This window comes from Artemia franciscana, chromosome 3, assembly GCF_032884065.1.
Source record: "Artemia franciscana chromosome 3, ASM3288406v1, whole genome shotgun sequence".
NCBI lineage: Eukaryota > Metazoa > Arthropoda > Branchiopoda > Anostraca > Artemiidae > Artemia > Artemia franciscana.
This window is the reverse complement of record NC_088865.1, coordinates 15702525-15715154: the sequence shown is the minus strand read 5'-3', so window position 1 is coordinate 15715154 and position 12630 is coordinate 15702525. Positions and strand designations below refer to the sequence as shown.

The 12630-nt window shown below is 33.6% G+C and overlaps 1 protein-coding gene across 1 annotated transcript in view; it reads right to left on the bottom strand.

Annotated features, from left to right (window-relative positions):
- LOC136024935 (uncharacterized) overlaps positions 1 to 12630 on the bottom strand; it is a gene marked incomplete in the record, with an annotated part of 44768 nt that overhangs the window by 15699 nt on the left and 16439 nt on the right. The window contains 4 exon segments of the mRNA XM_065700522.1: positions 1018 to 1241; positions 3901 to 4056; positions 7217 to 7381; positions 11502 to 11637. Of these exon segments, the coding sequence (XP_065556594.1) occupies positions 1018 to 1241; positions 3901 to 4056; positions 7217 to 7381; positions 11502 to 11637 (681 nt within the window).

The following is a 12630-nucleotide window of genomic DNA, read 5'->3' as shown; positions in this document are numbered from 1 at the left end:
CAGCGCCTTGAAATGAAACAGCAATCACTTCTGGTTACATTAATTGGTATTTCACTTGGCAAATATCCACAAACAGGTAACACAGATACAAGTAGCAAATCACCCGCTTAGTCGAGCTATGAAACATAGTTTAAAATAAGTCTACTTTCAATCCTTAATTTTGTCATAAATATAATCCACTCGAGGAAGCATTGGAGGATACTCACTAACGCAATGTGTGCCAAATGGAGGTACTGGAAGAACTAAGGTCTACGATGAAGCGTAGCTAGGAGGCGGTAGCCCCGGTGCAGCCTCATAGGGGGCACTAAGTTGAACTGTTTTTCCTTATATTGGTAACGACATTATCGTGGGGTGCTGAAACTCTAGCTCCTTCTCTGATAGGCTGGTAGTATCTCTATAATATGCTTGATTTGATAGCACCAAGCATAAAGGACACTAATTCACGAGCAAGGAGCAGGAGCAACGATTTTTTTTCGATTACTTCCTAAAGATTAAGGCCACCTTAATAGGTAGCCTTAAAGCTGTTTAAAGCTGTTAAAGGCCATTAAAGCTGTTTAAGGTCACCTTATTAAACTGTTCGTGACCATATCTTTTAGCTTACTTTTTGCTCTTTTTACCTTGGTTTCTTTTTTTTTATTTACGCTCGCTACTACCAAAAACTACAAAACTATTATATGGAGGAATGTCTCAAGAATTGAAGTACCGATTTTTCCCAATTTCTAAAGATATAGTTTCCACTAGTACCGTATCCAAAATGCTGCTTCGGGGGGGGGGGGGTAAAAACGTTTAAAGAAGGATTTAAAAAAATTTATATGCATTTTTATGGGTCAGACATAAATTTTGAAGAGGAGGGAGGAGGTCAAAACCCCTAGCCCCCCCCGTGGATGCAGTCTTGGTTTCAATCTATCAAATACCATTTTCATTGTCCTCAGTATTTTAAGGCTTTATGTATATGAAATGCAAATGCTTGTTATCCTAAAACAACAATAATCCTCTAAAATTTATATAGATACTCACTCTTTCTGGGGATTGATAGGCTGATTTGGCACCTTTGTCTCAGGCTTTTTCTCAATTTCACTCGCAGTAACGGCAGCAAACGATTTTTCACTTGGCTCAGATCGTCCCTTTTCTGAAGGTTTTAGCTGCTTCGAACTGGATAAGTCATCGGAAGAAGGAAACTCGATTGATGACAAAGTTTTCTGAGGCGTCGATGTAGGCGAAGAAGAAAACGATACCTGAAACTACAATGATCTCATTGTCTTCTTTCATCATCAAGCTCAGATTATGATCACAGAAGAGTATGAAAGGAAAGAATAATAGTTTAAGGAGAACATATATATAAACCTGGCACATACGCAGGGGGGGAGGGGGGCTTCGGGCCCGCCCCCCCGAAATTTTGTGAAGTGTTTAATTTCCCCATGGTTTCTTGGGATTTCTGGCAAAAGTAGGACATTTATTACGAATCTAGATACATGTGTGAAGCCTTTTTTTTTATTTTACAGCATGCAATTATTCAGTCAAGTCACTGCCCAATTATTAACCCATTTTCTGTCGAACTTTTTACCCTCTTTGAAGTAATTAGCGATTGTACTGTTTGTTTTTTCGTAAAGAGAGTTTGCTTTCCACAACAAAATAGAATTATCCTTGGTATTAGGGCGTTTATCTCCCCTTTTCAGGATAAAGTACAGCTTTTAATGTATCAATTTTGGAAACTATCATTTTTCATTAAAATCGACGCTTTCACAATAGAAGAACTACCCCCCCCCCCCCCCTCCGACAGCATTCATATTGCACTGTTAACCCTAAAATTTCCCTTTCAGTTGGATATAATAGACTAGTCACTGGTTCTAAATCGCTATGAACATAACCTGAGCCTAAAATGTACTTTTGAGCCTTCAGTCTCGTTCGCCCATCCGCTACAATACTACAGATTAAAGTTAATGTGTATTTTCCAATATACGTGCTTTTTTCATTTATTTAGTTACTAAATAAAAAAAGGGCTACTTTATATCTGCTGTTTCAAAGGTTTTGGACACCCCCCCCTGGAAAAAAATATTCCTGCGTACGTGCCTGATATAAACTGTCTTCTGTAAAGCTCCACTCCATAGGTTTGTGAGGAAGAATTAGCGACAGTACTAAAAGGATTGAAAAATAATAAGGCTCTAGAAGCTGATAGAAGTGCTGGTTAGAAGTATGTTACTGAAGATTATGAATAGGATTTTTTTTTAAGGGAAAGTACCTAACGATTTTAGAAAAACCCTAATTAAACCAACTGTATAAGAAAAATGATAAGAGTGAGTGTCGTAATTATCGAGGCATTAGTCTGGTCTCTGTAGGTAGGAAATCACTTAGTAATATGATACTTTTTAGACTGAGAGATGCTATAGACAAAGTTTCAAGATAAGAACAGTGCGGTTTTAGAAAAGGTAGAGGGTGTGTCGGCCAAATTTTCACTCTTAGGTTAATAATTGAGAAGAGCCTTAGTTATCAAACACCTTTAGTCCTCAGTTTTATAGATTATGAGCAAGCGTTCGGTTCTATTGATAGAAGAGCTTTAGAAAAGGTCTTATCCTTGTATGGTATACCAGACAAATACATTGAAGTGATTAGTGCTATGTACGAGAATAACACTTCTGCGGTTAAGGTAGGAAATTAAGTTAGCAGCTGGTTTTGTATTAAATCAGGAGTTAAGCAAGGTTGTGTTCTATCCCCCTTTATATGGATCACTTTGATGGGCTTTGTTTTAAGGAGTACATGAAAGGCAATGGGAGACCACGGAATCAAATGGGGAGAAAAACCTCTCCTGGACTTAGATTATGCTGATGATTTAAGTATGCCAGATGAAAGTGTTAGCAAAATGAATGAACTTTTAGAGGTTTTGCGAGTTCAGGGTGCTAGAATAGGTTTGAAAATTAACGTAAAGAAGACTAAGTCACTAAGGCTAGGAATAAATGAAGATGAAATAGGTGACGTTGGGTAACGAAAAAATCGATCAGGTGGGCAGCTTCACTTACTTTGGTAGTATTATTAGTAAAGACGGTGTGAGCAGTGAAGATGTTAAAAGTAGAATAGCCAAGGCTTATGGTGTTTTACACAGTTAAAATAAGTTTGGAAGAATAGGAAGATAAGTCTGCAAACCCAGATAAGAATATTGGAAAGTATAGTGATGACAGTAGTCAAACATAGCAATGAAGCATATGCACTCCGAAAAGCAGATGAAGATTTACTAGATGTTTTCCAGAGAAATTGCCTACGGATCGTTCTGGGTACCCGGCTGACTGACCGTATTTCAAACAGTAGGCTGGACGAAAAATGTGGTTCAATTCCGCTTTCTAGGGCTATAATGAAAGAAAGGTTGAAATGGTTAAGGCACGTTCTGCAGATGAAGGATGACATATTGCCGAAGACTGTCCTTTTCGGCTAACCGTCTAGGGCTAAACGGAAAGCAGATAGTCCTCATCTGGGTCATGTCATAAAGAAATATTTAAAGGAAATGGGAACTTCCTCGAACGGTTCAAAGAAGGAGGCTTGAATAGATTGGCATGGAGGAGCAGCATGCGTAGCAGTGTTGGTCCCAGGCGGTTTGGTGCTGCGGTGAGTTGTTAGTGGTAGTATTAGTAGTATTAAGTTACATTTTTGCAAAACAACATATATATTCATCCGTGTTTTTTTCTTACAGAATATCAATTCTTAATATCAGAAATCAAGAGCATTTATAGTTGAAGGGTGGGCTGGTTAGCTAAAGAACTCTCCCCCTTCTCCCTCTGTCCCAGAGGTCTTTAATGTCACCAAAATGTGTGATTTTGTGTAAATATTGATAGGCTTCTGCAGAAAAGCCTCAGTTGGCTTTGTGGCACTACTCTTAATCAGACTGAAATGGACACAAAAACATTTAATTACTTCGTATTTCCCATCATCAGAGCTGCCATCCTTTCTCAGTACATCTGCGTATGCCCTTGGTTGACTAAAAGGAACATGGACCTTTGTAATACTTTCAGCATCAGAATCATCATCAAAAAGCGAATCAGAGGCAGACAGCAGGGAAAAGTTGTCGTCCTGTAATAAGAGCTTTATTTTTTTTTTAATGGAGGCATAAAGAATATGACCATTATATGCAAATAAAATAAATAAAATGTGATAAATATCCATAGGATAAAACTTGAGGGTCAAACCTGCCACACATCTGCAAAAATTATCAATCAAATATGGGACTTAAATTTCAAGTCATTGAGAAAAACACTGGAACTTAGTTCAGATTGCTAGAACAAATAAAAAAGAAATAAAATACAACTCGAATATAACATTAATGCAATATAACGTTGAATACTATGTTAAAGCATGTTAAATCCAATCTCCCAGACTGCATCAAGACAATCAGTTGTCTCCCGAGTCAAGGCTCTATGAAATATAAAAGAGATTATAATCAAATGGTAACAGCTGCGAAGCAATGCAAGTGACAATGGAATTGGATCAAATTCAAGGCCCTCTAGAAAATTCATAGCTGCTAATCCCCACGAAATTTCTCTGAAATTCCTCAAACAATTCTTATCTGTGTAGATGACAATAATGTAGGCCTTCCCTCAAGCAGGGGTCATTGTGCCCTTTCGATGCCATACTACAACTGATACGATACACCTGATATTATAACTGCAACTGTTGGCCAGGTTTTTGTTGTATAACTCTGCCGTACTAGCAATTACGCCGATTAAAATAGATTTTGATTACTTTGCCCTTCTCCCCATGTTGAAGAGGTTGGATCAGCTCTAGACGATTAAAAGAGATGAGCCTAGACGATTAAAATGAGCCTAAATTTTAGTTCCAGTCAGTTTTAGTCTTTAACGACTTATAGTCTTATAGTATTTTGTTTTGCAGCGGCTCTTATGTTTTAAAGTTTCAACTTGTTTATATTTTAAAGGTTTTGATATGTTAGTTTGCTGTAGCTCTAATGTATTAAAGTTTCAACTTGTATATGTTTTAAAGTTTTAGATATTTTGTTTTGTTATGGCTCTTACGTTATAAAGTTTTTGATATGTTGTTTTCCTGTGGCTCTTATGTTTTAAATTTCAACTTGTTCATGTTTTTAAATTTTTAATATGTTGTTTTACCGTGGCTCTTATGTTTTAAAAATTCAACTTGACACAACAATTCTGATATCATTCAATAGCTTAAATATTTGAAATTTGAACTATATATTTTTGTTTTTCTTAGAAGAATTCATAAATAGAAAATGCTTCTTATTTGTTAAGCAAATTTTAGTCATTCTCTCAGAAAAAGTCTGAGTAATATCACAAGTCTGGCTTATTGAATAGATAGATTTGAAACTTATGAACAAGACGGTAAATCACAGCTATAGCCTTGTCAAACGCCATGCAAAAAGTATACGGAATATATATTTTGCTAAAATTAGGGCATTGGAATTTTTTAAATACCTAGGCCTACCTCCGCAACTTCTAATGCTTGAGCAATTACTAACCCTGCATGAAGGCTATTCCTTAGATAAAAATAATACAATTAAAAAAAAATTGTAGTAGAATCTGAACGGTAATTCAAAGCTTTTCCTAAATAAAATCTTCTTACCGTAAAAATTGCCGCCCTGCCCCTCTGCACCTTTTAATGAGCAAAAATTAATCTATACATCAATTTAAATTCGAGGAATAGTTTATTAAAACGGAAGCAACCCCAAAACATGATTCATAATATATATATATATATATATATATATATATATATATATATATATATATATATATATATATATATATATATATATATATATATATATATATATATATATATATATATATATATATATATATATATATATATATATATATATATATATATATATATATATATATATATATATATATATATATATATATATATATATATATATATATATATATATATATATATATATATATATATATATACAAATGGTTGGTTACTATTTCTTACTCTGCAAACTGATATCTTTGTTTGAAGATGATCAAACAGGTCGTAGTAATGAGCTGTAAGCAACTCGACCCAACAAGAACAAAAACTCTAAAAAAGAGAAACTACAAAAAAGGCTATTTTCGTTTTTGATATTCTTTTTTGTACCGTATCTCTTCTGAAACATCTCTTCCACGAGATGTATATATCTCTTTTCTTCTGCAAGAAGAGATGTATCCCTTCTCACGCTGCTCCTTTTTAAAACTTGTTCAAACAGAAAGCTCATTGAGTTTCACTGTCGCTATGTGAAAATTTACTTTTACGTCGCTGTCATTCTTCATCCTTATGGACGTGTTTTTACTTACTCACCTTCTCTTCAACTGAAAATGAATATTCGTCCAAATATCGCGCAAATAACCAAATTCTCTCAAAACTGTTTATTCGTCAGTTGAAAAAATCTTAAAAGGGCTGGTAACTATCAAGGTGTATATACACTTAAAGCAGCTAATAGGAAAGTTGGAGCATGGAAGATTAGTAGCCTAAAACATCCACACTACAATGTAGCAACAATTCTCTGTCTATTTTGGGGATTGGATTAGGGCAAAACGAATATCACAGTTTCATAATGCATGTAACTGCCAGGCTGCCAATCAATATTGTTCTTCCAGAAAATCACATGTCGCTTTTTATAGTTGTAGTATGGTGAACAATGAATTTTAAGCCTGCAGTTGGGTATGCACTATTTTTATAATACCAAAAGAAGTGGAGTGTACAACTCCATCCTTAAATTTACACCAGCAAACTATATACAATATACTTCATACTTTGAATGCTATACTCCACTAGCAGTAATAGAGTAAATATGATATAGTATTTTTGAGAAAATGGTACACATAAAATTATGGAATATAATATCTATGGCTAGTACATGGCTTGCCACTGAATTAAGATTACGTTGTTAATTGGGATTCTGAAAACTATTGAGATCTCTAACTGCAAGCTATACTAAGTTACATTTGTTACTTTTCTGCAAATTTTACGCATAAAAATACTTTTTGCTCAAGCAAAGTTGTCAAAACACAAGTTGTGCTGCTAAAATGTAGCCAGCTTTTGGAATTCTACTCCTGGCAGCTTTGGAACTTTTTGCACACCTGCTTGTCACAAAATCGCATATTTTCGCAAGGAACATAAGCCTCAAGCTCTTCAAAATGAATGAAAGTTACTCAAAACCATTAAACACTCAATATTCCATTACTACTTACACTGAAAACAAAACACTTACGTCGCTGTCAATGTTCAGCATTGCAAGAGCTATTCCATTTGAAACATTTTCGAAGAAACGATCCGGTAAGAAAGGTTGGATCTTGCGAAGCTCCTCAAGGGCCTCTTGGTGGTCACTATTAAGTCGAATGGCTTCCAGAAATCCTTCAGCAGCAGAGCAATAGTTCTGAAAGAAGCAAGCATATCGATATTTTATTGATATTTAGGTGTGGTGAGGCAATTTTCTTCTGAAATCTATTCATTACATATTATCTTCGCATTAATCAATAGATATATCCATTTTTGGTTGTTAGCAATTCCCATTCTTGTTCAATAAAAAATTATTTTTAGATTCTTCTGACACATTTGACCTCGGTCCACTCGTGATTAACTCTATAAATAGCGACGAAGACCAAACTGCCTTTGCATCATAAACAACCAATTACAAGTAGAAACAATTGAAAAAATTTTTCCAAAGACAGTGGAATTCCAAACTCAACTCTAAATGAATATTTCAGCCCTATCTCCAAAGGCCGTCTTCAGCATAGCACAAAGGAAAATATAAAATAGAAAATTACATTAAAATATGAAGTTTAAAACAAAACAAAATAATTTTTTCAGTTTTAAAACAGCCCTAGCGTCATGACTTCAGTCCTGGTTGAACTTTGCTGAAGTCATGATGCTAGGGCTATTTTAAAATTGAAATTTTAGCTTTAAAACCCGTTTTCAATATAAGTTTCTCTTTTATATTTTCGTTTGTGTCGTGCTGAGAATGACCCTTGGACATAGGTCAGACATATTCATTTAGAGCTTGGAATTCCACAGTGAATGGTAAAACAAATTTCCCTATTGTTTCTACTTGTAATTGATTGTTTATGATTAGCTCTTTTTTATACCACAAAGCATTTTTTTAAAAGAAAGCAGGACTATCGAAATAGTACGATTATCGAGTACAACTAAGGCCAATCTGTGACATCACGCATAACATTTTGAAGCAGGATTTGAATAGCATTAACCTTGAATAGCATTGAATAGCATTAATAAGGTTAAAGAACTTATTGAAAAATTTAAAGTCAATTACTAAGTAACTCAAATAGCTTCAAGACCAATTATGAATTCAGAAACTTTTTCAGTTTGAGGATTGGATAGTGAAACAATATTGAACCATAGTCTCGATTGCTCAAGATTTTAATTCGTAGGTAAAGAATTTTCATGACAAAAAGAAGAAAGTCGTAAAATGAGAAAACGAGGATGATAACAGCCAGCGAAAAATAGAAGATAACTATGCAAATATCTCGGTTGAGACCTCCGCTCAACTGTCTTCAGTGCAGAATAAAATAATAAAAATGCAGATAAGAGTCCACAGGACAACATAAAAAACCCTAAGAGTTTAAAAGAATTAAGATCTTCTTTAAGTAACGATGAATAGGTAATTCAGTTATCCTTGTTACTGATACAAGAGGTCTCAACCGAGATATCTGCATAGATTTATTCTATTTTTCACTGCCTGTTATTATCCTCGTTTTCTCTTCTTTACGGCTTTCTTAGTTTTGTCATGCTTAGCCAGTGTGGTCTCAGAAACAATTTACGAGAATTTACTATGAGCAAATTAAAAAAAAAATTTGAATATTTTCCTGAAAAAAAAAAGTCTGTTCAAGTGACAAAGCATATGTAAATTCCGAGATTAAAAAAAAACATTAAAAATAAACTATACTTCATTGGAAAGGAAAGGAAGAAGAAACAAAGAAATTAAGATACAAAACGAACTGTAAAATTAAACAGATGCTGGAAAATCACTATATAAAGTAAGTCCAAACCTTCGAAGTTCTTCAGTGAAGTTGAACACTTAACACGAAGAGGCCCTCAACAAGTTGATTTCATGAAGGAGGAGCCAACTGAGAAACCCAAGACCTAAACTTTCATTTTGCTTCTACCGTACAGTCGTATCTACCATTGCCGTCTGAGAAGCCACTTTCATTTCCGATTGAAGTACCATCCCGAAATTCATAGCAAGATTTTAATTTAATACATGAAAGCTCAGTATTAGAGATTAGAAATAAACTTTCTTAGTTAAAGAGAACATCAGTGGTACCCTTTTATGTCCCAGTAGCCCTTACTAAAGTATTTGCGAAAAAATTGTCGTTCCCCCTTCACATTATTTAGAACAATATACCTAAAAATGGATACTTCCTCAAAAAAGTGGAATATCGGATGCACTCCTCCCATTCCAAAAAAGAGCGGCTAGTGATTTCTTTCGTGTGAGGCCAATCACTAACAGCAATCTTGATCCGAGTTTATGAATGTTTTGCTGCTCTGTGGTTAAAAAATATCTTTCGGGGGTAATTGATAAGAAGTAATTGGTAACATCCCGAATTGTTCAACTATTCACTATCTCATCGGTTTACTTGATTTCGTATTAAAACATCTAGATGACCCCCAAAAATGGATATATTTAATTGCAATAGATTTTTAAAAAGCCGTCAATTTTGTTCGTCACAAGATTTTACTAGAAATGATGATGGATAAAAATATTCCTCGACATCTTATTAACATTGTAAAAAGTTATCTAGCAAACAGAGAACAGATTGTAAAATAAAAAATAATTTGTATTCTTTTTTGCCGGTTGTCTGCGGTGTCATGCAAGGAACAATGATCGATCGTCTGTGCTTCCTCCTCAAGATCAATTAAATAGCTACCAGACTAGACGATAAAAGCATGTAGATGATCTTTCCCCAGTTAATGTAATTTTTGGATTGGGTAAAAGCCGAACTTTCAGTTACATTGAACAAGTTGCCTGTGAAGCCACAAAACTAAATATGGTGATAAATGAAGATAACACTCTCATAATATTTTCATTTCTAACGAAAATACCATCTGAATTCAAACTACCTATAAAACCAAACCTCCTCAGCTGCATCACTACCCCACTAGGGGTAGTGATATCTTCTGATCTAACCTGGCATGATAATAGGAAACTGATTGTAAAAAAAGGCAAATGGTACTTTCCAACTGCTGAAAACTCTAAACAAATTCTGAGTTCCAAAGTACAAAAAAAAAATAAAAATAAATAATCTTTTGATCGTTCATCCACCCACTAGTAGAATATGCATGTTCTGTTTCGTATTTCGCTCTGATAAATGAAGAAAATGATAACATTGAACGGGTTCAAAAGAAATCACTGCAAATCATCTACGGAGGTTCCCTGTTGCTTACTCTTTTTATCAAAAAGCATTTGAATTTGACCCCCTTTTTGCCTGACTTGAGAAACTGTGCCTGAAATTTGGCTCAACCTCCTCTTCTGGAGCAAATAACCTGTTTTCTCCAGGTCAGAAGGTTATTCTCAAAGCTTTGTGCCGAGTTCTGATATCAATAATTCGTAACTTGTGCATTTTATCGTATCTCGTCGACAAATTTTTCTTACAGTATTTAAATGATTATAGCGTTTTTAAACTAATTGATTACCATGAGATACTATGTTTAGGCCATGCCAATGAGAATGTCATTTTTACAATAAATGATATGATTCAATATTCTATTTTATTTTGGACCTGGAGTTTAAATTTTCTTATGCTAATTTTAATGAGTTCATGATTTTCCATTTCAACATTTTATTTATTTTTAAGCCTATTAACCATAGTACTACTTAGCTGAAAATCCCTTCTACAAACACCAAATATGAACGTCACTTTCGACATCTTCGCTAACTTTACTCCTCAACGGACTAGCGACACTTCATAAAAACAAATTATTTCAGCACAAACAAAACAACAAATATGTTTAAGCATGTGTGGGAGATGTTTTCATTAAAGTACTCGTTACAATAAAGGTGGAGTTGCTTGAGGTGCAGCACTTGGGCTTAGAAAAGCAAAATAAAGACACATCAAAACCCAAATAATAAGAAAAAAACGTAAACAACAAATAAACTTTTTAGCACTTTCGTATAAGGCAAATTTTTAAAAATCAACTAGGAAGGAAATCATTCATTACCTGGCCCTGTGGTATATGAATCACTAGTAACTGTAAAATTCAAAAGTGTGACAATGCTGACAACGTCATTACTAAACTGATAGCGAAGAGCAATAGAAAAACTTATTTATTCGACCGGTCAAAACAGCTGATTCCATGATTATATTTGCATTTTTTTTTTGTATTTTCGGACTCCTTTTTTGTTTTCTCTTTCAGTTTAGTTGTTATAGTTTGTTTCTTTTCTCCCTTTTTCTCTTAAGGGCTCAGTCTTGTTTGTTGTTGATTTGACAGTTTTTTCAACAAATAATATAATACTGATTAGAAAAGAATTCAATTCTTACCTTTTGTATTTCATAAACAAGACCCTTGAGAAAATGTGCTTCAGCATTGGTTTTCAAGATATCTTCATTCAAGTCTCGCAGAGCTGCATCATAACATTGAAGCTTCAGAACAGCTATGGCTTTTTCGAGTCGATAACTGAAAATAAGAAGAAACATTAATATTTCAATAGGGATTGAATTGAAAATTTACCAAGGTGGACCACGTCCTATTTTGTCTCCCCAAAATATTTATTAATTAAGATAAATTTGTTATAGAGAAATTTATTGGTTAGAAAAAAACTGTCATTATAGTTTATCTTAATTAAATTATCACAAGTAATCTTAATGATTACGAAATAGTGACTGAAAACAAAACAGATATGAAAAGATGATTCAAAAATTGGATTGGTTATGTACTCTTTTCTTGCTTACACATGCTGTCTGTCTTCTGTCTATAAGATTCAATTTGTACTAAAACGACTGACTGATTTTTATATATATATATATATATATATATATATATATATATATATATATATATATATATATATATATATATATATATATATATATATATATATATATATGAGAAGGAATATTTAGTGATACTCATTTGTTGTCAAATAGTCAAGAATAAGTCTTATAAAAATATGCACAACATCTCTGTATAAAGCAGGATATGTGAAAAGATAAATGAAAAGGTAAAATTTATATGTGGTGATTAATAAATTGGGGAAAGGGTCACATAGTCCTAGGTTTGTTAGGAGGATTAGGAATCATTATTCAACCGAAATATGTCACTACATTTTAATGGATTCAATTTTTTCTCCTTTTTTCGATAAGATATTTATTTCAAAAAATGTCTATCATAGTCCTCGAAGGAACGAATTCACATTTCGGAGTCACAAAACCAAAAAAAAAATTATAAAAAGGTACAACAATTAAAAAACTGGCAAAAAAGCCAAAAACACCAATATCAGAAAGGCGAAACCATTTATTAGTAAAAATATTAAGCAGCAAAATATCAGAAAGTTAAAAAGGTAAAATCTAAAAAAAAAAAACTAAAAAGAGTGAAATAAAATTAGCATTAAAAGGTTTAAAAGAGAATAGATAAAAAGGGAGAGGGAACAAAAGAATCAAACGAGCATAA